This window comes from Danio rerio, chromosome 11 (genome assembly GCF_052040795.2).
Source record: "Danio rerio strain M-AB ecotype USA chromosome 11, GRCz13ab, whole genome shotgun sequence".
Taxonomy (NCBI): domain Eukaryota; kingdom Metazoa; phylum Chordata; class Actinopteri; order Cypriniformes; family Danionidae; genus Danio; species Danio rerio.
Window position 1 is genome coordinate 20,611,641 of NC_141031.1, and position 23,574 is coordinate 20,635,214.

The following is a 23,574-nucleotide window of genomic DNA, read 5'->3' on the forward strand; positions in this document are numbered from 1 at the left end:
CGCGCGAGCGATTGTTTACAAGTGTGGAGTCCCGTGAAGGAGCTCCGGATGGAAAGTTTTGTTATGTGTTTACCTCATAGTTAAAGTTGTTGCACGTCCGCCGGTTCCTGCCTCAAAATGAGCGAGTTTGAGCCACTTGTACATCCCGGAAGTGTTCAGGAAATGCAAAAAAGTAGCGAAGAAACTTGACACAGAGGAACATTTACACCTCACTGCCAACTAGCGTTTCGGAAGTGTTAATGCAGACCGGCAGAGACAGCGCGCAGAAGTATAAATGCACAGCCACGCGCGTTGCCTGCGCCGTGGGTTACGCCGGTCTTTTGACGCAGAAGTATAAATCAGGCTTTAGCCGTCCCTACCTAACGTTAGATTAGCGTGCTGCTCTTCCGCTACTGTGATTTACTTTCTGGTATTAATTAAAACAAGCTAACAATATTGTTTTGAATATTTAAATCTAGCAAACGTTATTAAACGCGACAAAACTTACCCTCTTGCTAATTTAGCGACCTTTTTTTCTAATAATTCGGTTTTTAGCATGTATTATGTCAATTTCATTTAAAGACACGCCAGAAATGTGGACCAACACAGCACTAACGTTAGTTTAAACACAAGACAGTAGGTTATTTGAGGCGTTAACTACTGTGAATCACTGCAAAAATTCAACTAACGTTAGTGATTTAATTTAATAGTTTTTTCTGTTAAATATGTTAACCTCAGGTCATCATCACTGATTTATTAATATTATTAATATGTTAATCTCAGGTCATCATCACTGATTTATTAATATAATAATACGTTAACCTCAGACCATCATCACTTATTTATTATTATTATTATTAATACTTTAACCACAGGTCATCATCACTCATTTATTGATATTATTAATAAGTTAATCTCAGGTCATCATCACTAATTTATTAATATTATTAATACGTTGCAGGTCATCATCACTGATTGAATAATTAATATTAATATTTTAACCTCAGGTCATCATCACTGATTTATTTATATTATTAATATGTTAACCTCAGGTCATCATCACTGATTTATTTATATTATTAATATGTTAACTTCAGGTCATCATCACTGATTTATTATTATTAGTAATTTGTTAACCCCAGGTTATCATCGCTGATTTATTAATATCATTAATACAATAACCCCAGGTCATCATCACTGATTTATTAATTTTAATAATACGTTAACCTCAGGTCATCATTTATTTATTAATAATATTAATATGTTAACCTCAGGTCATCATTGATTTATTAATATGTTAACCTCAAGTCATCATAGCTGATTTATTAATATTATTAAAACTTTAACCTCAGGTCATAATCACTGATTTATTAATAGTATTAATACGTTAATCACAGGTCACAATCACTGATTTATGTATATAATTAATATGTTGACCTCAGGTCATCACTGATTTATTAATATTATTAACATGTTAACCTCATGTCATCACTGATTTATTAATATAATTAACATGTTAACCTCATGGCCTTAACTGATTTATTAATATTATTAATATGTTAACCTCAGGTCATCATCACGAATTCATTAATATTATTAGTATGTTAACCTCAGGTCATCATCACTGATTTATTAATATTATTAATGTGTTAACCTCAGGTCATCATCACTGATTTATTATTTATAAATTGTTAACCTCAGGTCATCATCACGGATTTATTAATATGTTAACCTCAGGTCATCATCACTGATTTATTAATATTAATAATACGTTAACCAGAGGTCTTAATCACTGATTTTTTTATATTATTAATACGTTAACCTCAGGTCGGCAATTTATTATTATTAATATGTTAACCTCAGGTCATCATCACTGATTTATTAATATTATTAATACATTAACCTCAGGTCATCATCACTGACTGATTAATTAATATTATTATGTTAACCTCAGGTCATCATTGATTTATTAATATTATTAATATGTTAACCTCAGGTCATCATCACTGATTTATTTATATTATTAATACGTTAACCTCAGGTCATCATCACTGACTGATTTATTAATATTATTAATACATTAACCTCAGGTCATCACTGACTGATTAATTAATATTAATATGTTAACCTCAGGTCGTCATCACTGATTTATTAATATTATTAATACATTAACCTCAGGTCATCACTGACTGATTAATTAATATTAATATGTTAACCTCAGGTCATCATTGATTTATTAATATTATTAATATGTTAACCTCAGGTCATCATTGATTTATTAATATGTTAACCTCAAGTCATCATAGCTGATTTATTAATATTATTAACACTTTAACCTCAGGTCATAATCACTGATTTATTAATATTATTAATACGTTATTCACAGGTCACAATCACTGATTTATTAATATTATTGATACTTTAACCTCATGTCATCATCACTGATTTATTAATATTATTAATACGTTAACCTAAGGTTATCATCGCTGATTTATTAATATTATTAATATGTTAACCTCAGGTCATCATTGATTTATTAATATTATTAATATGTTAACCTCAGGTCGTCGATTTATTCATATTATTTATATGTTAACCACAGGTCATCATCACTGATTTATGTATATTATTAATATGTTGACCTCAGGTCATCACTGATTTATTAATATTATTAACATGTTAACCTCATGTCATCACTGATTTATTAATATAATTAACATGTTAACCTCATGGCCTTAACTGATTTATTAATATTATTAATATGTTAACCTCAGGTCATCATCACGGATTCATTAATATTATTAGTATGTTAACCTCAGGTCATCATAGCTGATTTATTAATATTATTAATGTGTTAACCTCAGGTCATCATCACTGATTTATTATTTATAAATTGTTAACCTCAGGTCATCATCACGGATTTATTAATATTATTAATATGTTAACCTCAGGTCATCATCAGTGATTTATTAATATTAATAATATGTTAACCAGAGGTCTTAATCACTGATTTTATTATATTATTAATACGTTAACCTCAGGTAATCAATTTAATAATATTTTTAATATGTTAACCTCAGGTCATCATCACTGATTTATTAATATTATTAATACATTAACCTCAGGTAATTATCACTGACTGATTAATTAATATTATTATGTTAACCTCAGGTCAACATTGATTTATTAATATTATTAATATATTAACCTCAGGTCGTCATCACTAATTTATTAATATTATTAATACATTAACCTCAGGTCATCATCACTGACTGATTAATTAATATTAATATGTTAACCTTAGGTCATCATTGATTTATTAATATTATTAATATGTTAACCTCAGGTCGTCATCACTGATTTATTAATATTATTAATACATTAACCTCAGGTCATCATCACTGACTGATTAATTAATATTAATATGTTAACCTCAGGTCATCATTGATTTATTAATACTATTAATATGTTAACCTCGGGTCATCATCACTGATTTATTAATATTATTAATACGTTAACCAGAGGTCTTAATCACTGATTTATTAATATTATTAATACGTTAACCTCAGGTCGTCAATTTATTAGTATTATTAATATGTTAACTTCAGGTCATCATCACTGATTTATTAATATTATTACTACATTAACCTCAGGTCATCATCACTGACTGATTAATTAATATTATTATGTTAACCTCAGGTCATCATTGATTTATTAATATTATTAATATGTTAACTTCAGGTCATTATCACTGATTTATTAATATTATTAATACGTTAACCTCAGGTCGTCAATTTATTAATATTATTAATATGTTAACCTCAGGTCATCATCACTGATTTATTAATATTATTAATACATTAACCTCAGGTCATCATCACTGACTGATTAATTAATATTAATATGTTAACCTCAGGTCATCATTGATTTATTAATATTATTAATATGTTAACCTCAGGTCATTATCACTGATTTATTAATATTATTAATATGTTAACCACAGGTCATCAGCACTGATTTATTTATATTATTAATATGTTGACCTCAGGTCATCACTGATTTATTAATATAATTAACATGTTAACCTCAGGTCATCATCGCTGATTTATTAATATTAATAATATGCTAACCTCAGGTCATCATCACTGATTTATTAATATACAGGTCATCATCTCTGATTTATTAATAATGCGTTAACCTTAGGTCATCATCACTGATTTATCAATATTATTAATATGCTAACCTCAGGTCATCATCACTGATTTATTAATATTAATAATATGCTAACCTCAGGTCATCATCACTGATTTATTAATATTAATAATATGCTAACCTCAGGTCATCATCACTGATTTATTAATAATACGTTAACCTCAGGTGATAATTGTTAATATTGTGGATTTTTACTTTATATTAGCAAATTCGAGTCAGAATTGGTATTTGCTAGATGTTGATTTCATGCATAAATTGTTTTTTTCTAGAGAAGGTAAATAAAAGTAAACAACAAAATGCATTCTTTGGAGAGCAAACATTTGTAATATTTTGTATTTGTTTTCTCTATCTTAAAGTTTAAAGTATTTATTTTTTAGGTGTTTTGTGGTTGAAAAAGACCAGGCTGAAATCAATGCCATCCGTAAGGTGTTCAACGAGTCAGACAGTCTCCTTTGTTGGTACCATGTAACGCAAGTAAGTACTAAGTTTAGATACTGCTTTTGTTTTTCCTCGTTTTATAGATTCATATTCTATTTTTATCAACTGTCATATTAATATATTTTTTTATGTAAATCTCTAACAGGATTACCATTCACATTTTTTCATCTTCAGGGCCCGGTTTTTCAAAAGGTTTAATCCGCATCAAATTGATCTGGATGTAGTAATCCTGTTTTTGCGATCCGTGATCACGTAATCCAGCTTATTTTTTGAGCCAGTTTTTCAAAGCAACATCTGATTGGATCAATCTGATCCGGATAGGAACTTTTCAGGATCACTAAATCTGGATTACCAGTGCTCAATCACAATGTAGATAAATAGATAGGCCTGTGTAAAGAGCAACAAGTAGAATAGCCAGTGTGGTGTAGATATAACTTTATTTTTATTTAAAATGAAAACTAAGAAAATTTAATAAATAATAAAATAATAATAATAAATAATAAAAACAAGAAAAACCCCACCCCATCCTCTTCCAGCAGTCCGCTCATCTGAGACCTACAACACTGTACATTGAGGATATTTATAATAAGTTTCAAATATAGATTTAGATAAAAAAAAAAGACTTAATGTCAAAAACTCCACAATAATTTCAGACTTCCTCATCTGATGTGGAGAGAGCAGCTTGTCTGAGCGTAGCCTTTAGGAGGCGGATCTGAAGTCTGGCCTTGGTTTGCTGCAGTTTGGAGTCAGTTGTTCCTCTGCCAGATGAAGCTGTGCTTCTGCCCTTTCAGTCTCTTTTTGCAATTGTTGAAAGAGATTTCTAAAATCAGTCATTGCCATTCTTTGCACTTTTTTTTTTGGTTATTCTGTAATCATTGCATGCATCACTAATAAATATTCTAAAAACAAAAATATTTTCAATTGTGATGAATATAGATATCAATTATTGACAATAAAATGTATTGTTTTTGGTAAATTTTGACAGCTGTTTGGGGGATTATTTTATGAGGCCAAGCTATTTCTACTTTGCTGTAGGCCTATACTGAAAGGCTGAATACGTTAAAGCCAATAATCACTACAGCCTGATGGATGAACAAATAAAATTAAAACCTTATGAATCAATAGTATATCTCGTAAGATAATGTGTGATCCAAAAATAGTATTATTTAATAAAATTTTTAAGTTTTTATTACATTTTGGGCATGAAATCCACACTAAATCCATCTTTCTGGTGGGATCAGTTTAATCCAGGTTTTTTGGATCAAAGTGATCCAGATCCTACAAAAAAGGTCTGAAAAACCCAAAGTAAAGGTTTGATCCGGATCAAAACCAAGATTAGATTACGTGATCTAATCCGATTAGGTAATCCGTTTTTTCCTTTGAAAAACCCATTTTCAAGATTTGATCCAATCCCTTATCCAAAATCCTAGTGGATTACTTTTGAAAAACCGGGCCCAGTTGCTAATGAATCAGTGGATTGAGCTTAAGCTTATTTCACATTGCAACATGTCACACAACATACTGTAATATTACATGACATTATCTGGGTATTATTGTGCGTTTATGTCAGTCATCGATGCACTTAAGCAAAAAAAAAAAAAGTAGCAATAAGCAATAACATATATTGTTTTTACTTTGATTTGAGTACCCCTTAACTTGAAGCTTATAATGCTTGATCCTAATTTCGAATGTGTCATGGAAGTTCTGACCATATTAAATATGTTGTGTTACGTTTTTCCACCATTTATTACACACAGGCAATAACTTGTTGGCTGTCAATATCTGAATCTGGTGTGAGTGGACCTGAAAAGGCAGATTCAAGAGCGCACATCATACAGTTTATGTCAGAGATGAAATGCTGTTCAAAGGTGTGTTGCTATTTGTTTTATAGTGCTTTCACACCTACACTTCTGTTTCAGAACCTGTCTCGTTTGGCCAGTTAGCGCGGTTCGTTTGGCAAATGTGAACAATGCAATTGCGCTCTATTCCACGCCAAAGTAATTGCTCCGAGACCACCTGAGTGAGGTAGTCTCGGCTCGATAGAAACGAACCCTGGAGCGGTTCGATTACAGTGAGAAAGCGATGCGATCCGAGCGTGGTTATATCACAGTGTTTTATGGATATGTAATAGGCATACGGCTATATGAAGAGAGAATTATGAGTAGGGTGGGAAGTTTCACGGGTCTCCGGATGCCCGAAAACAAGTGATGACCTCCCGGTAATCTCGCGTCTCCCTCCCGGTCCTCAAATAGGCATCGTTGCGCACCCTTCTCACCCCTCCCCACTGCATCTCTCCTCAGACACGTCGCGCGTGCGCGCCTTGTCAACCACCACCAAACCACCACCTCCCCCTGACAGCTGAGCGGAACGCTGCAAAATAAACCCTGACACTCTGACCAATGTGAGGAGAGTTTACTCGCACGTGACTCGTATTAGCTCTTTTGGTCCGATTAGAAACTTTGCAGTGTGAAAGTGAACCGCTCCAAGAGCAAAGAGCAACAATGTAACATTTGTAATCTCTTTTTCGGAACAACTGAATCGATTCACAGGTGTGAAAGCACCCTTATAGTACAATTGAATGTTCTAATGTGTCATTCTACTTTGGTAACAAGCTTGTAACTTGCATTTTTAATATGTGAAAAAATAATGTTAATGACAGCTAATATAAAATGGTAACCCACATACAGTATGAAGAGTTCAGATGCAAAAGCCTCTAAGTCAGGTCTCAAACTGCCGACCCTCAAACCATTTGCGGTCCTGCTTCCTCCTCCATCCGGCCCACAACTGACATCAAAAATATAATGATATTCGGCCCATCAAAACATATATTTTTGAATCGCTATCATTGTTGTGCTATCACATACTTCTGGTTTTGACTCCCCACCTACTGGACATTTAAAGTTACATTTTAAGTGACAGGGTTACTTTCGATTTCTCTCAGTGTGCGGTCAAGAGTAACACATGCAGATTATTTCCGGGGCTGATTTAAACATTGAAAATTATGTCCGTAAGCGCTCTATTTTTGTAAATTTTCAAGGGTCATTTAATTATACTCAGTTTTATACCCCCTGTACTTTGTTGTACAAACACCTTTTTATGGCTTACACATGTTTGTGTAAATATGATAGTTTTGCTAATATTCGATTCAAATGGTCTTATGAATAGATTTTCCACATATACATATTAAGATTTGGATAAATGTGTATTAGTAAAATTTGACTGTTGGCTTTATTAAACATGTTAAAGTAAATATGAATATGTACATCCTTATCCCCTCTTTATTTTATTTTTACCAAAAAGAATGATATTGAGAAGAACGATTGCCAGCAACGTCAATAAAGTTACCCAAACTACATTCTACTGTCGTACGCTGAAAATTAGCATATTTTCCAGCCTTTATTGTTTATGCTGTTATTTAACTTTAAAGGCAATGAAAAAAACACACCTTACCACAAAAGTTCAATTACAGAACCTACACACAGGAGCTGTAGAAAAAATTCTAATTTTAAGAGAAATTTTCAGATAACACTTGCATCTGGCCTCTTCTTACTCACACACAATTACTCTCCTTCAAAAATGAATTTATGCTGCTTATCAACTGTGTTCAGATATAAACTAGGCTAGGTGTGCAGAGTTTCATAGATTAACTTTACATATTTTACACACATTTGTAAGCATTCTATTTATATTAACAACCTTAATTAATAATTGATACCTTTTTAGGTCAGTTTAAAGTGCATTTCACAGCATGAGCTACATTTTTTTTTTTTTTAAATAAAGATATATTTTAATTCTGTTCTGAATAACATTTCAGATCATAGATCTTACATAGTCCAAAAGGAATTGATTAAATTTATTATAATTTGATTAAATGTGAAACTATGATGCCTTTTTATAATTTATGATAACTTTGCAACTTTTCTTTTTTGTTATAAACATGGATTGTTTGGTGGGTCTGTTTTAGTTACTGCAAATAGTATTATGTTATGTTGGTTTATCCAGTCATAGACCTACAGTGATTTAGACAGTATAAGAACAATAAAGATTCTCAGTAGATTTACCGCACACACTGGGGTATATATATCTGTGTGAAGGATTATTTAATGACCTAAAAATCTACAGCAGTTTTTATGCTAACAACATGAAACATGATTTTCCTTGTCAATTTTTACAGGCACAAGAATTTAAGGAAAAGGCTGAAATGTTTCACTGCCAGTTTAGGAACTTCAAATATGTCTGCAAGTACTTCAGGAACAACTTGGAGACAATTGGTCATCTGTGGTCTAACTTTGGAAGATGCTATAAACAGAGACTCTGACACAAACAGGGAGACTGGTCTGAAATACATGATACCCCCATGAAAAACGGAAGTGTTGGCAGGTGTGCTTACCAGTTTAATATTTGATCTGCTATAGTTAGAAATCAGACTGTTATATCTTTTAAGCGTAACGCCTGTTTCACACCGTAAGCGTCAGCGGTGCGTGTTTTTTTGGCGTCCATGTTAACAGATTAGAGCTTTCATACGTCGCTGAAGCAGCAGTGCAGCGATAGTTTCGGCGCTGGGTCTATTTTTGACGCGCTGCTCACGCTCAATTAAAGTGACAGTGCATTGATAATGACCTAAATACATTGAATGACAGTAAAAAGTAACAATTTTACTCAATAAATGCGTCAATAATATCAACTGATTTACATATAGTCAATCAAATGAACTTAAACCATTAAAAACTGCAACAAACCTTTATTTCGGGCCGAACTACAAAACCAATAGTTAAACAATTTTAGTATCAGTTTTCTTGGCGAGGGGAAGTGATTTACGGGAATTGTAGTCCATAGCATAGTGTATTGTGGGTAGTGTAGTTCGACATGCATGCTGGATGATGTGAACTCGCTGTGTGCTGTGCTGCTCAAGCAGTGGAAGAAAGCTTTATTCGGCTTTGCTTTATGTTCGCTCAAGTTATTTCACCTGGGAGCTGTTTGCACTGTGAACCTGACAACACGAAAATAAGTAAAAGAAGGGCATGCATTGATCACTTTTATCCATCTCATCCTTTGCACGAGCATGAATTAACGTGCTGTTACTCTGCCGCTGGACATCACTGAAGTGGATCATGTAAAAATATAATTATAACTATACTGTATAGATATTATAACTATAGGCTTACAACATCCTGTCAATCAAAAACCAAATGACATATCACTGGCGATTGTCTTCTGACGTACTCCTCATAGAGTTTGAGAAGCATACAGTACTGTTTGATCTATAAAATTTGTAAAATAAAGATTTGCGGGTTAAAGAAACAGCATAGGAGGAGGTTGCCGTTGGTCTTGTTGCAGATAAAATGTTTGAAAAGTGTATTTGTATATAGAGAGACATGGGTAACTAGATAGAATAGACAGCGATATGTTGATCTCTGCAGCAGCTGCCGAAGAGCTGCGCGCTGCAGACGCAGCTGGTGTAAAAGGCAAACACCTGCGTGCTGCTACTGCTCGACATACGCGCTGCTCACGCACTGCTTTTGCTTGCAGTGTGAAACAGCCGTAAGGACTTATTATGCGGTTCTGTCGCCATCTTGTGGATAGAAAATGTCAACTGTCGCCGACGAGCTGTCTCTCAGAAATTGTAAATATTTTAAAATAAGCACTATTCTTGCAAATAAACTGCATAGTTGCAATCAAAACAACTACATTCTCGACTAAAAAAAGTCTCAAAAGTATATTTTGTTGTGTCACAGCAGTAATATTTGTCAAACTGTAGTGTCTGCTGTATGTGGGCGGAGTTATACACAAAGGGTAAAAAGGTAGTACGGATGCTTATATTACTTAAATATATCACGGCTATCAGTCAATTTCGAAATCCAGACAGAACTGTTGTGTGTGTATGTATTTATGTATGTGTATATATATATATTTATATTTACTATTTAAAATAGTAAATATATTAAATATTTTATTTATAAATATTTATTTATAATAAATATTTAATAAATATATAAATATAAATAAATATTTACTATTTTCCCAAGTGTATATAACCACTACTGTAAGAAAATGTCAGAATCTGGTACATTCTTTCTGTATTATCTTTGCTTGAACTGACCCAATCTAATCCTGTTTATATGAATTGAACCTGCTCCCGACCAGGTTTGAGCTACCAGAACTGTTGCTATGACAGCGACTCTTGGATCAGTTTTGAAGAACGAAATGATCCTGGATCGTGTCAAATCTTCATTATCCAAATCCAGCTAAATGAGTAATCCATGTACGAAGAACTGACCTCATGTACGAAGAACTAAGAAGAAAACGCAAAGAAAACAAGTTTTTTATTTTATTTTGTACAGTATATCTGATATCAGTTTAGAACATAACATTTACAATAGAACAACTGTCTAAAATGAAATAAAATTCTAATTGTAAAAACGTAATCTGAGTTTTGTTTTTGTTTATCACCTTAGTTGTGTACTAAGCTTATTTCAGGCAGTCCTCTAGAAAGGAAAAGAAAACATCAACTGCGAGAGGTCCCAAGAAAGGAGTTGCCAAATTAAAGCGTGATTCAGGGCTCAGGTTTTGCACATTTATCTTGTTCAATGCTCCTCCTGAAAAAAAAAAAAAAACAATAATATTACTTGCAATCACGAGTTGCCTGTTATACAAAATTACAAAAGATGCTAGATTTTGATTTTCTAGTTGATAAATTGACTTCTTGATTAAGGGAGTAGACAACAGGCTGAAAGGTTTGTACTATGTTAATATTACAATAAAACACATCACGTTTAATAAAACACTATAACATCTCCAAAAACTGCTACTTTTTCATGCCAAAAGAGAGTTTGTGCTGCTGGGCATAGTAAATCTGAAATGGTTTTACACAAAACTAAAATCTAGAAGCTCAATCCTTAAAATGTGTATAAAATTATAGCTTTAAAACGACTTAAAGTGTTCATTAGGTTTTAAAGAGTTAAGAAAGTCTGAACAAAATATTCATTGCTTGTTTTTATGTAAAAAAATAAATAAAAAAATCTATATATATATATATGCATGTATGTGTGTGTGTGTGTGTGTGTGTATATATATATATATATATATATATATATATATATATATATATATATATATATCATCAGTGATGATATTAATAAATCCGACGACCTGAGGTTAACGTACTAATAATATTACAAATTAGTGATGATGACCTGAGGTTAACATATTAATAATATTATTAAATCGACGAGCTGAGGTTAACATATTAATATTAATACATCAGTGATGATGAACTGAGGTTAACATATTATTATTAATAAATTAGTGATGATAACCTGAGGTTAATATATTAATATTAATACATCAGTGATGCTGAACTGATGTTAACATATTATTATTATTATTAATAAATCAGTGATGATAACCTGAGGTTAACATATTAATAAATCAGTGATGATGACCTGATGTTAAATATTAATAATATTAATAAATCAGTGATGACCTGAGGTTAACATATTAATAATATTAATAAATCTGTGATGACCTGAGGTTAACATATTAATATTAATACATCAGTGATGATAAACTGAGGTTAACATATTATTATTAATAAATCAGTGATGATGACCTGAGGTTAAGATATTAATAATATTAATAAATCAGTGATGACCTGAGGTTAACATATTAATACCTCAGTGATGATAAACTGAGGTTAACATATTATTATTAAATCAGTGATGATGACCTGAGGTTAAGATATTAGTAATATTAATAAATCAGTGATGATGACCTGAGGTTAAGATTATATTAATATTAATAAATTGGTGATAATTACCTGAGGTTAAAATGTTAATAATATTAATAAATCAGTGATGATGACCTGAGGTTAACATCTTAATATTTATACATTAGTCATGATAAACTGAGGTTAACATATTATTATTAATAAATCAGTGATGATAACCTGAGTTAACATATTAATAAATCAGTGATGATGACCTGAGGTTAAGATATTATTAATATTAATAAATTAGTGATGATTACCTGAGGTTAAGATATTAATAATATTAATAAATCAGTGATTATGATGTATTAATAATATTAATAAATTAGTGATGATGACCTGAGGTTAACATATTAATATTAATAAATCAGTGATGATGACCTGAGTTTAGCATCATATTAAAAAATCAGTGATGATGACCTGAGGTTAACATATTTATATTAATAAATCAGTGATGATGACCCGAGGTTAACATATTAATAATATTAATAAATCAGGGATGATGACCCGAGGTTAACATATTAATAATATTAATAAATCAGTCATGATGACCTGAGGTTAACGCATTATTAATAAATCAGAGATGATGACCTGTATATTAATAAATCAGTGATGATGACCTGAGGTTAGCATATTATTATTATTAATAAATCAGCGATGATGACCTGAGGTTAACATATTAATAATATTAATAAATCTGTGATGACCTGAGGTTTACATATTAATATTAATACATCAGTGATGATAAACTGAGGTTAACATATTATTATTAATAAATCAGTGATGATGACCTGAGGTTAAGATATTAATAATATTAATAAATCAGTGATGATGACCTGAGGTTAACATATTAATAATATTAATAAATCAGTGATTACCTGAGGTTAACATATTAATACATCAGTGATGATAAACTGAGGTTAACATATTATTATTAAATCAGTGATGATGACCTGATGTTAAGATATTAGTAATATTAATAAATCAGTGATGATGACCTGAGGTTAAGATAATATTAATATTAATAAATTGGTGATGATTACCTGAGGTTAAAATGTTAATGATATTAATAAATCAGTGATGATGATGTATTAATAATATTAATAAATCAGTGATGATGACCTGAGGTTAACATCTTAATATTAATACATTAGTGATGATAAACTGAGGTTAACATATTATTATTAAAAATTAGGGGTGATAACCTGAGTTAACATGTTAATAAATCAGTGATGATGACCTGAGGTTAAGATATTATTAATATTAATAAATTAGTGATGATTACCTGAGGTTAAGATATTAATAATATTAATAAATCAGTGATTATGATGTATTAATAATATTAATAAATTAGTGATGATGACCTGAGGTTAACATATTAATATTAATAAATCAGTGATGATGACCTGAGTTTAGCAAAATATTACAAAATCAGTGATGATGACCTGAGGTTAACATATTTATATTAATAAATCAGTGATGATGACCTGAGATTAAGATATTATTAATATTAATAAATCAGTGATGATGATCTGAGGTTAACATATTAATAATATTAATAAATCAGTGATGATGACCCGAGGTTAACATATTAATAATATTAATAAATCAGTCATGATGACCTGAGGTTAACATATTAATAATATTAATAAATCAGTGAGGATGACCTGAGGTTAACATATTATTATTATTATTAATAATAAATCAGTGATGATAACCTGAGGTTAACATATTAATAAATCAGGGATGATGACCCGAGGTTAACATATTAATAATATTAATAAATCACTCATGATGACCTGAGGTTAACGCATTATTAATAAATCAGAGATGATGACCTGTATATTAATAAAGTATAATATTAATAAAGTATAGTATTAATATTAGTGATGATGACCTGAGGTTAACATATTAAATATATTAATAAATTAGTGAGGATGACCTTAGGTTAACATGTTAACATTAATAAATCAGCGATGATGACCTGAGGTTAACATATTATTAATAAATTAGTGATGATGACCTGTGGTTAACATGTTAACATTAATAAATCAGCGATGATAACCTAAGGTTAAAGTATTAATGATAATAATAAATCGGCTATGATGACCTGAGGTTAACATATTAATAATATTAATAAATCAATGATGACCTGAGATTAATGTATTAATAATATTAATAAATCAGTGATGATGACCTGAGGTTAATATTTTATTATTATTAATAAATCAGTGATGATAACCTGATGTTAACATATTAATAAATCAGTGATGATGACCTGATGTTAAGATATTAATAATATTAATAAATCAGCGATGATGACCTGAGGTTAAGATATTAATAACATTAAAAAATCAGCGATGATGGCCTGAGGTTAACAAATTAATAATATTAATAAATCAGTGATGATGACCTGAGGTTAACATATTAATAAATCAGTGATGATGACGTATTAATAATATTAATAAATCAGTGATGATGACCTGAGGTTAACATATTATTAATACATCAGTGATGATGACCTGAGGTTAACATATTAATAATATTAATTGATCAATGATGATGACCTGAGGTTAAAATATTTCTAATATTAATAAATCAGTGATGATGACCTGAGGTTAACATATTTATAATTTAAATAAATCAGTCATGATGACCTGAGGTTAACATATTATTAATATTAATAAATCAGTGATGATGACCTGAGGTTAGCATATTAATAATAATAATAAATCAGTGATGATGACCTGTGGTTAACATGTTAACATTAATAAATCAGCGATGATAACCTAAGGTTAAAGTATTAATGATAATAATAAATCGGCTATGATGACCTGAGGTTAACATATTAATAATATTAATAAATCAATGATGACCTGAGATTAATGTATTAATAATATTAATAAATCAGTGATGATGACCTGAGGTTAATATTTTATTATTATTAATAAATCAGTGATGATAACCTGATGTTAACATATTAATAAATCAGTGATGATGACCTGATGTTAAGATATTAATAATATTAATAAATCAGCGATGATGACCTGAGGTTAAGATATTAATAACATTAAAAAATCAGCGATGATGGCCTGAGGTTAACAAATTAATAATATTAATAAATCAGTGATGATGACCTGAGGTTAACATATTAATAAATCAGTGATGATGACGTATTAATAATAATAATAAATCAGTGATGATGACCTGAGGTTAACATATTAAATATATTAATAAATTAGTGATGATGACCTGAGGTTAACATATTAAAAATATTAATAAATCAGTGATGATGACCTGAGGTTAACATATTAAAGAAATTAATAAATTAGTGATGATGACCTAAGGTTAACATATTAATAAATCAGTGATGATGACCTGAGGTTAAAATATAAATGATATTAATAAACCTGTGATGATGCCAACATATTTAACAGAATAAATTATTAAATCAATAACGTTAGTTGAATTTTTGCAGCGATTCACAGTAATTAACGCCTCAAATAACCTACTGTCTTGTGTTTAAACTAACGTTAGTGCTGTGTTGGTCCACATTTCTGGCGTGTCTTTAAATGAAATTGACATAATACATGCTAAAAACCGAATTATTAGAAAAAAAAAGGTCGCTAAATTAGCAAGAGGGTAAGTTTTGTCGCGTTTAATAACGTTTGCTAGATTTAAGTATTCAAAACAATATTGTTAGCTTGTTTTAATTAATACCAGAAAGTAAATCACAGTAGCGGAAGAGCAGCACGCTAATCTAACGTTAGGTAGGGACGGCTAATTAGGCTAACTTAATGCAAACAAAAGTTAAACGTTGCTCGTTTACTTCGCTGGAAAAAAGGACAAATCCATAAACACATATGAATTTTACAATCATTAATGCTTCTGTAAACTTATAGAAGAAAACTGGTGATCTCACCTCTTCACTTGTCCTCTTCACCTGTCCTCTTCACTGGTGAAAATGGCAGTTGCCTGTGCGTGGGTGTGTGTGTGTGTTTTCTTTTTTGAATTTGCGTTTTTGGCGGACTCTGCAGGAGGCTCATAATGATGACGTAATAACGTTTGATTGGCTGATAGTGATGATGTCCCTGGGTCATCATAAAATATGTTGGTCTCAGGACAACTAGCACTTGGCAAAATCAGGACGAGCGTCTTTCCCCCACTTGAGAGGACAAACCATGAGTGAGATAGAGGTCTCATGTCTGCATCAATCTGAACAGTGTGCTGTGTTTCTGCAGTCCCCATGACTGATTATTATCGTATTGGGGGACGTATTCCCCAACTTGCAGGCACGTGCACACACAGGGCTCAACCTGTGCAGTGCACATGCCCTTTTTAGTCTTGGATAGAAAGTTCCCTTCCAAAATGATCAAAAGTGCCCCTGCGACACGACATACCCTCCGTCCCCGCTTTACAGTATGCGCGACAACACAGCTGATAAGAACTAGCGCGACAACACCGATATTCAGTACGCGCGCGACAACACAGCTGATAAGAACTCGCGCGACAACACCACTATTCAGTACACGCGCGGCGACAACACCCGCTTTAGGGTTTTCCAGCTCTTTTTGATCCCCGCTTCTAGCAGCACACTTCATTTCCGCATTACTGTATCTGTAGCGACAACAGACCGCAAGGGATTATGGCCAAGCCTGGGCTGATGGGAATTGTAGTTTCCGGTACCTCCCGTTCGCTTCATTCGCCTGAGCAAATTTTCTCAGAAGACCTATAGTTTTACCGAGTCATGCGACTACGGTAATATTGAAAAAAATTAATATTGCGGTATGACGGTATTTACAATACCGTTACATCCCTACTAATTAGCATTTTTGCAGAAGTAGATAGATGCGGGTCCAAAATTAAATTCAGCTCTGCAGAAACTTCCTTTCTGAAGAGAGGTGTTAAAACTGAACACAGAACACAGAAAGATGTATACTTTGTTGTTGGGCAGAGAATTCATAGAAAAAGAGGAAGTATGCCGAAGGGGCAGCCAATGGAGGACTGAACAATGACTGACAAGTGACGTTACACCAAAACTCCACCTGTTAAGATCGGTGGTGTATATATGCTGAAGTCAGGAAATGTATGTTAGTTGCGAACCTCTTGAATGTAATTCTTGTATTGCATTGGGGTAATGTAACCCAGAGCTCTGTCATCGAATTATTCATTTGTATCTAATAAATTGTTACGATTTTTGGCATTGAAGAAAAACCTCTCCTGACCTTTTTTCTTGAACACGCATGGAATAGAGATAGAAATTCCAACAATTTGGTGACCTCCGACGTGGAAAAGGGGGAGAGGAAGTTATTGATCTGTCGTATTGCATTGACATCATCGGCGCCGAAAAAATAAGGTAAGCAGAAAACCTGTTAAATCGAATTTCTGCAATTGGCCTAATCTAAATTAAATGATGTCATGTGATATGTAGGATTGATGTAGTTAAAAGTATAAGCATTTGAATAATTCGATGAGTTTAAATGTATATATGCTTTAAATGTTAACCAGTCTGTCAGAATAATATGAAGAAAATGATAGGGTAGTTTAGAATAGTGTAGAATAGTTTAGAGAAGACTAATAGTTTAGGATAGAGTAGTATAGTGTAGATACAGGAAGGCCAGGATAGGCTGAGACTGTATTGCACAGGAGACCAGATAGGGCTGTGACTGTGCAGCTTCGGGTATTATTAAGGTTTCGTCATGTGGTCTTCACTAAGTTGATACAGTTTGACTGTTTTTGCTTGTTTGGTGTAAGGCTGTGCTTCTTGCACTGAATTGATTAAAATACCATCCTGGGGTTTATTGTTCAGGTGACTACCGAGTACTGAATACTGTGATTTTATCTGGGCAACTGCATTGACGAATGCGGCTTCAGGTATTGTTAAGGTTTCGTCATGTGGTCTTCACTAAGTTGATACAGTTTGACTGTTTTTGCTTGTTTGGTGGAAGGCTGTGCTTCTTACACGGAATTGAATAAAATACCATCCTAGGGTGTATTGTTCAGGTGACTACCGAGTACTGAATACTGTGATTTTACCTGGACAGGTGAGTGACGATTCACCTGAATTTTTTGGACTCTAAGGTCGGGAGCCCAGCAGACGAACCGACGGGTGGTCCCGAACAGTCCGGGTGCAAGCCCCAACGTTTTAGTAGGTCCAAGCGTTAAAGACAGCTATAGGGTGAGATTGTAAATAAAATTAGGGACAGTTTAGTCGCCGAGGTTGTGACTCTGAGTGGATGATTTGCTTCACTGAAAAGGTGTGACGCTGTAGAAGATACAGAAAAAAGTCAACTCTGTTAAGGTGTGGTCGATTAGACAGACACAGGAATACTTAACTGTAGAAGGCGAGTGTAAATATAAAAAGTGATTAGAACTTGAGAATTGTGGAAAGGGCACATTTTATTTTATTTAAATGTTTGTCTGTTGCGTTAGTAACTAACAGTTGAAATAAGCATAGTGTATAGTTATTTAGCCGGCTGTATATAAGCGTATATGATATTCAATTAAATGTCATTCAGAATTGGGAAAGTTCAGTAATTGGGAAAGTTCAAAAAGTTTGCAGGTGAAAATTTGATTGTTTGAGGACGATAAATATATATATTTTGATTGTGTATGTGCAGTAAATGCAACATACAGAAGTTCATTAGTGTGTGTGAAAAACACTGTAAATTTGAGGAAGTGGAGGTGTGAAAAATGCATAAGTAATTCGATTAAGAATGTGAGCAATATGAAAAATGTCCCAGACAAAATTAAAAACTCAATGGGACGAGTGGTAAATGATTGAAACTAAGAAGAAAAAATGTGGTAAGGAAATGAGAAACAATATATGAGAAGCTTAAATGTGAAAATTGTGTAAAATATGTGAGTAGAGCAATGATTGAACAGTAAAATTGGCTACAATTTTGAGAAACAGAGAATTTGAGTTTACAAAGTTAATAACATAGCAAAAGGGGGCCATAACGATGTTGTGGTAGTAAGAAATGGAAAAATTAGTTGGAATTTGTAATGTGGCATGATTTTGGCATTTGTTGGAACGGCTGTAGAAAGACAGATGAGGGGAGAAAAAAGAGGAAGTGCTCAGGCAGACAATCTTAGACAGACTGACAACAAGGAGGAAGTCAGAAAAAAGGAGCCACTCCTTTTCATGAGGAAGAAGCAGTTGAAGTAGGGGCAGAAGGAGTAAATTATATTAAAAGAGTATATAAAATTATTTTGATCAAATAATAATAGACTGTGATATAATAATTAGGGATATAGTATCAGTTACTAAATAAACAGATCTATTTCAATGTGGTATAAAAAAAAAAGACAAGTGAAATAAAGTACCAATGAGAAATATGTTTAATATAGTGATATTTGTTGAAATGGAATTTGAAACTATACGAATGAATATATTAATAAAGAAATGAATTTACTAAATAGAGGAGGATGACTAAAACAATTGACCAGTAGTTGTTGACTAGAACAATAAAGACAAATAAATTAATAATACTAATAGGGAAAATAAAATAAAACATAAAGACCAGCTACTAAAGAAACATTAGAATAAATACATTAGAGGAAAAATTAGGAAAATGACTTCGAGATGAGCTGTTAAACAGCAAAGAGATAAAATTGGCATAAGTCTCTGGTCAATGAAGAGAAAAATTTGAAGAAAATGTGACAGTTTAATATTGATCAACTGAAGAGTTAATGAGCAAATATGTAAGGAAGATAAAAAATATGGATAAGAAAAACTTAAAAGCTTAGAATTAAAGAAATCCAAGTTATGCTTTGATAGAAAAAAGAAGAAGATATGTTTAAAATATATTGAAATAGGTTTGAAAAATATTATATACATAAAGAAGAGAGAAAGACAGATACATTAAAAAGATGAGACAGAAGCTAGAAAACTCAGTAACACTTTGGGGAAGTAACACTTCGGGGAACTTAGACTATTTGAATAGAAATCGGGTACACACAAATTTCAATCAAGCACTCCTTTTGGCAATGTGGCAACTGCTTGGGGAGCAGTGATGAGAAAAAAGTTTCCAGCACCACCTGGTGGGATACATAACATAAAATTGCCCCCTAAGGTAGATGAAACCCCAGCAGCATACTTAATGAGGTGTAAGCAGGAGTGGGAAGCCCAAACTGGGACACATCCTTATGCTAACCAACTACATGAATGGGTGTTCAGATCAGCTGTGTTGGAGGGTACTCCAAGCTGTGTTAAAACGGCCTTAAAAGTACCAGGAAGTGGCTCGGTTACCTGGGAGAGGTACTTAATTCATCATATGAATATAGCTAAAAATAAAGCTGATGTGAGCCGGTCTGAGGTTAAGGAGTTGAAAAACCTATTAATTAAATTGCAGGTGAAGAAAGCCAGACAGAAACTGATTGATAAAAGAATAAAGAGAAAGGTAAACAATTGGTGCAGTCACCTGACCCTGAACTATATTACATGGCACCTGTATATAACCAACCACCCAAACGCCAACATCAGGTTTAAGGACCAAATAGGGGAGGCATGGGGGTTCCTTTAACAAACGGCCGACAAATCCCCCGTTGTAAGCATGTAGATTCCAGAAGCACGAGTCAGAAAAAAGATGAGAACAGCACAAGGCTTGGCTATAATGCTGAAGTATTTTTGCAGAAATAAACCTCAACCACTGACTCTTCTCAGATTTATCTTTAGGCAGAGAAAATAACACTAACGATCTCCTCACACTTCCAATAATATCCAGCTGAGCACAGTGTCTACACGACATGATTCAACTGGGATCTGCTACAAGGTTTGTCTTCCACTTTTTATTTACTGTTTGTGGATAGGGCTGGGGGTTTCAATCTTCCTGGGTATGCACATGTAACAATTGGGCGGAGCTTAAGTTTTGTATCAATGTCATGCTAAAACGGCTAAAGACTCGTTATCAAGTCGATTCATTTGAAGCACTGAGGTGACTCTTTTATAAACAAATAAATAGTTTTAAACACTGTGTACTATTAGATTTAAGCCTTAGCTCAGGGGTCTCAAACTCAATTTACCTGGGGGCCGCAGGAGGCAAAGTCTGGGTGAGGCTGGGCCGCATAAGGGATTTCACAAAACAAAGTCCTCAAATGTCATTATTAACAGTTTTAATTAATTCTTCTGAACATGAAGTGTCCTGAACATTAATAGAACATTGAGTGAAGATTATGAACAGTTCTTCTGAACATGGCATCTTTTGCCTACTTCTTGCTGCCAGAGACTTGACAGCGCTTCTTCTCACAAATCTGAACCACATTTGGCTTTAGAGCGGAAGCAGTTGAGACCCTCAGTATGGCTTGAAGATGATCATCATTAAGTCTAGACCTGTACTTTGACTTATTGAAGTACTAGGGAAAAAAGTGGGGGAACTCACTCAAAACTTCCATTCCCTCACCTAAAAAAAGGCGGATATATGTATAAATAAAACACCCCCACCCCACTCCAGTCACATCAGTCTGTACCAGTCTGTATCTACCTATAATATATATAAGATGCAGGGCAGGCACGTGCACACATAGGCTCAACCTGTGCAGAGCACATGCCCTTTTTAGTCTTGCATAGAAAGTGCCCTTCCAAAATGATCAAAAGTGCCCCCGCGACGCGACACACCCTCGGTCCCGCCCTTCAGTAGGCGCACGATAACACCGCTCTTGAGTACACGCGCGACAACACAGCTGATCAAAACGCGCGCGACAACACGCATTGAGTGACAAGCGCGCTGTGTACAGATAGAATCAGCGGAGCGAGGAGCGCTCTCTCTACCCGCTCCGCTGATTCTGTCAGTGTACAGCGGTCGGCGCGGGCCACAAAATATTGCACTGAGGGCCGCAAATGGCCCGCGGGCCGCAAGTTTGAGACCCCTGCCTTAGCTGGATATTTCACTTCACTTAGAGTTGTGTGACATACTACATCAAAGTTTATTTTCAAAAACCCATAATCGTGGCTCTTTAAGTGAAGTGTGGAAATATATAATGTTGTCTTTTATATTAAAAATATAATAATAAAAAACAAAAATAATTAATAATAATAAAAAATAATAAAAAAAAATATTTGTAATGCACTTTTCTTAAACTCAAAACGCTACAAGTCAAAATAGCAATACAAGGCAAGCAAAACAGCACAACAATAAAAGATGCGATAAAACAATAAAAATATGAGCCATTAGATAGAATAAAAAGTTGAAAGCAATGCTAAAAAGGTAAGTCTTAAGAAGTTTCTTAAAACAGTCCAGAGAGGCAGCATTCCTAATGCTGATGGGGACTGCATTCCACAGCTTAGGCGCACTGTATGAAAAAGCCCTCCCACCCATGGTCTTGAGTTTACAGCGTGGCTGATATAGGTTAAGTCCCGATGCAGAATGAAGACTGCAGGCTGCGGTGGCGAGAGTCACCAGGTCACAGATGTAACCGGGTGCTAGCCCATGCACTGCTTTGAAAGTTAAAATCAAGGTCTTTAAAATCAATCCGTGATTTAATAGGAAGCCAGTGTATTTGTTGTAGCAGAGGAGTAATATGTTGACGTTATGATGTGTGTCAGAACCCGTGCTGCGGAATTTTGTATATACTTTAGTCTTCTGTGACAACTTGTAGGTAAACCCTCAAAAAATGAATTACAAAAATCAAGACTTGATGTGATAAAGGCATGGATAAGCCTCTCATTATCAGGTTGTGAGAGAAATGGTCTAATCCGTGCAATATTGCGGAGATGAAAGAAGTTGACTTTTGTTAAGTGTTTGAAGTGGGAGTTAAAAAAAACTGAGCCGTGTATCAAAGAGCACCCCATGGGTACACACCTGGGTAGAAGGAGACAGTTGAACATCATCAACCGTAAGTGTGAAATTGTACTGGCTGACCTTAGTAGGGTGCCAAGTAATAGGACCTCAGTTTTGGAACTGTTTAGTTTAAGGAACTTTTGACTCATCCAAGATTTAATTTCTAAAAGACAGGCAGATAAAACTTACACTGACTTACAGTCTTAGTATTAGATTTACTATTAGATTTATTATGTAATATTAGATTTATTCTTACCATCATTTTGCTACGATTCATTAAACACTTTTTTAATTAATCATTTATAATATTTATTATTTTTAAGATTTATTAATTGGAAAATTAAACTATCTGAATCCATCACTTAATAAACCTGCTATATGTGCAAGTATTAACCCAAAATA

At 33.1% G+C, this 23,574-nt stretch overlaps 1 protein-coding gene across 1 annotated transcript; it reads left to right on the top strand.

The window, feature by feature from the left end:
* Nucleotides 1-4,487: 4,487 nt before the first annotated feature.
* Nucleotides 4,488-10,306, top strand: LOC147841752 (uncharacterized). Its single transcript, XM_087272929.1, has 4 exons — nucleotides 4,488-4,513; nucleotides 4,569-4,665; nucleotides 6,387-6,497; nucleotides 8,804-10,306. The coding sequence occupies exons 1-4, from the start codon at nucleotides 4,488-4,490 to the stop codon at nucleotides 8,945-8,947; spliced, it is 378 nt and encodes a 125-aa protein (XP_087129055.1). The 3' UTR covers nucleotides 8,948-10,306.
* Nucleotides 10,307-23,574: the final 13,268 nt, after the last annotated feature.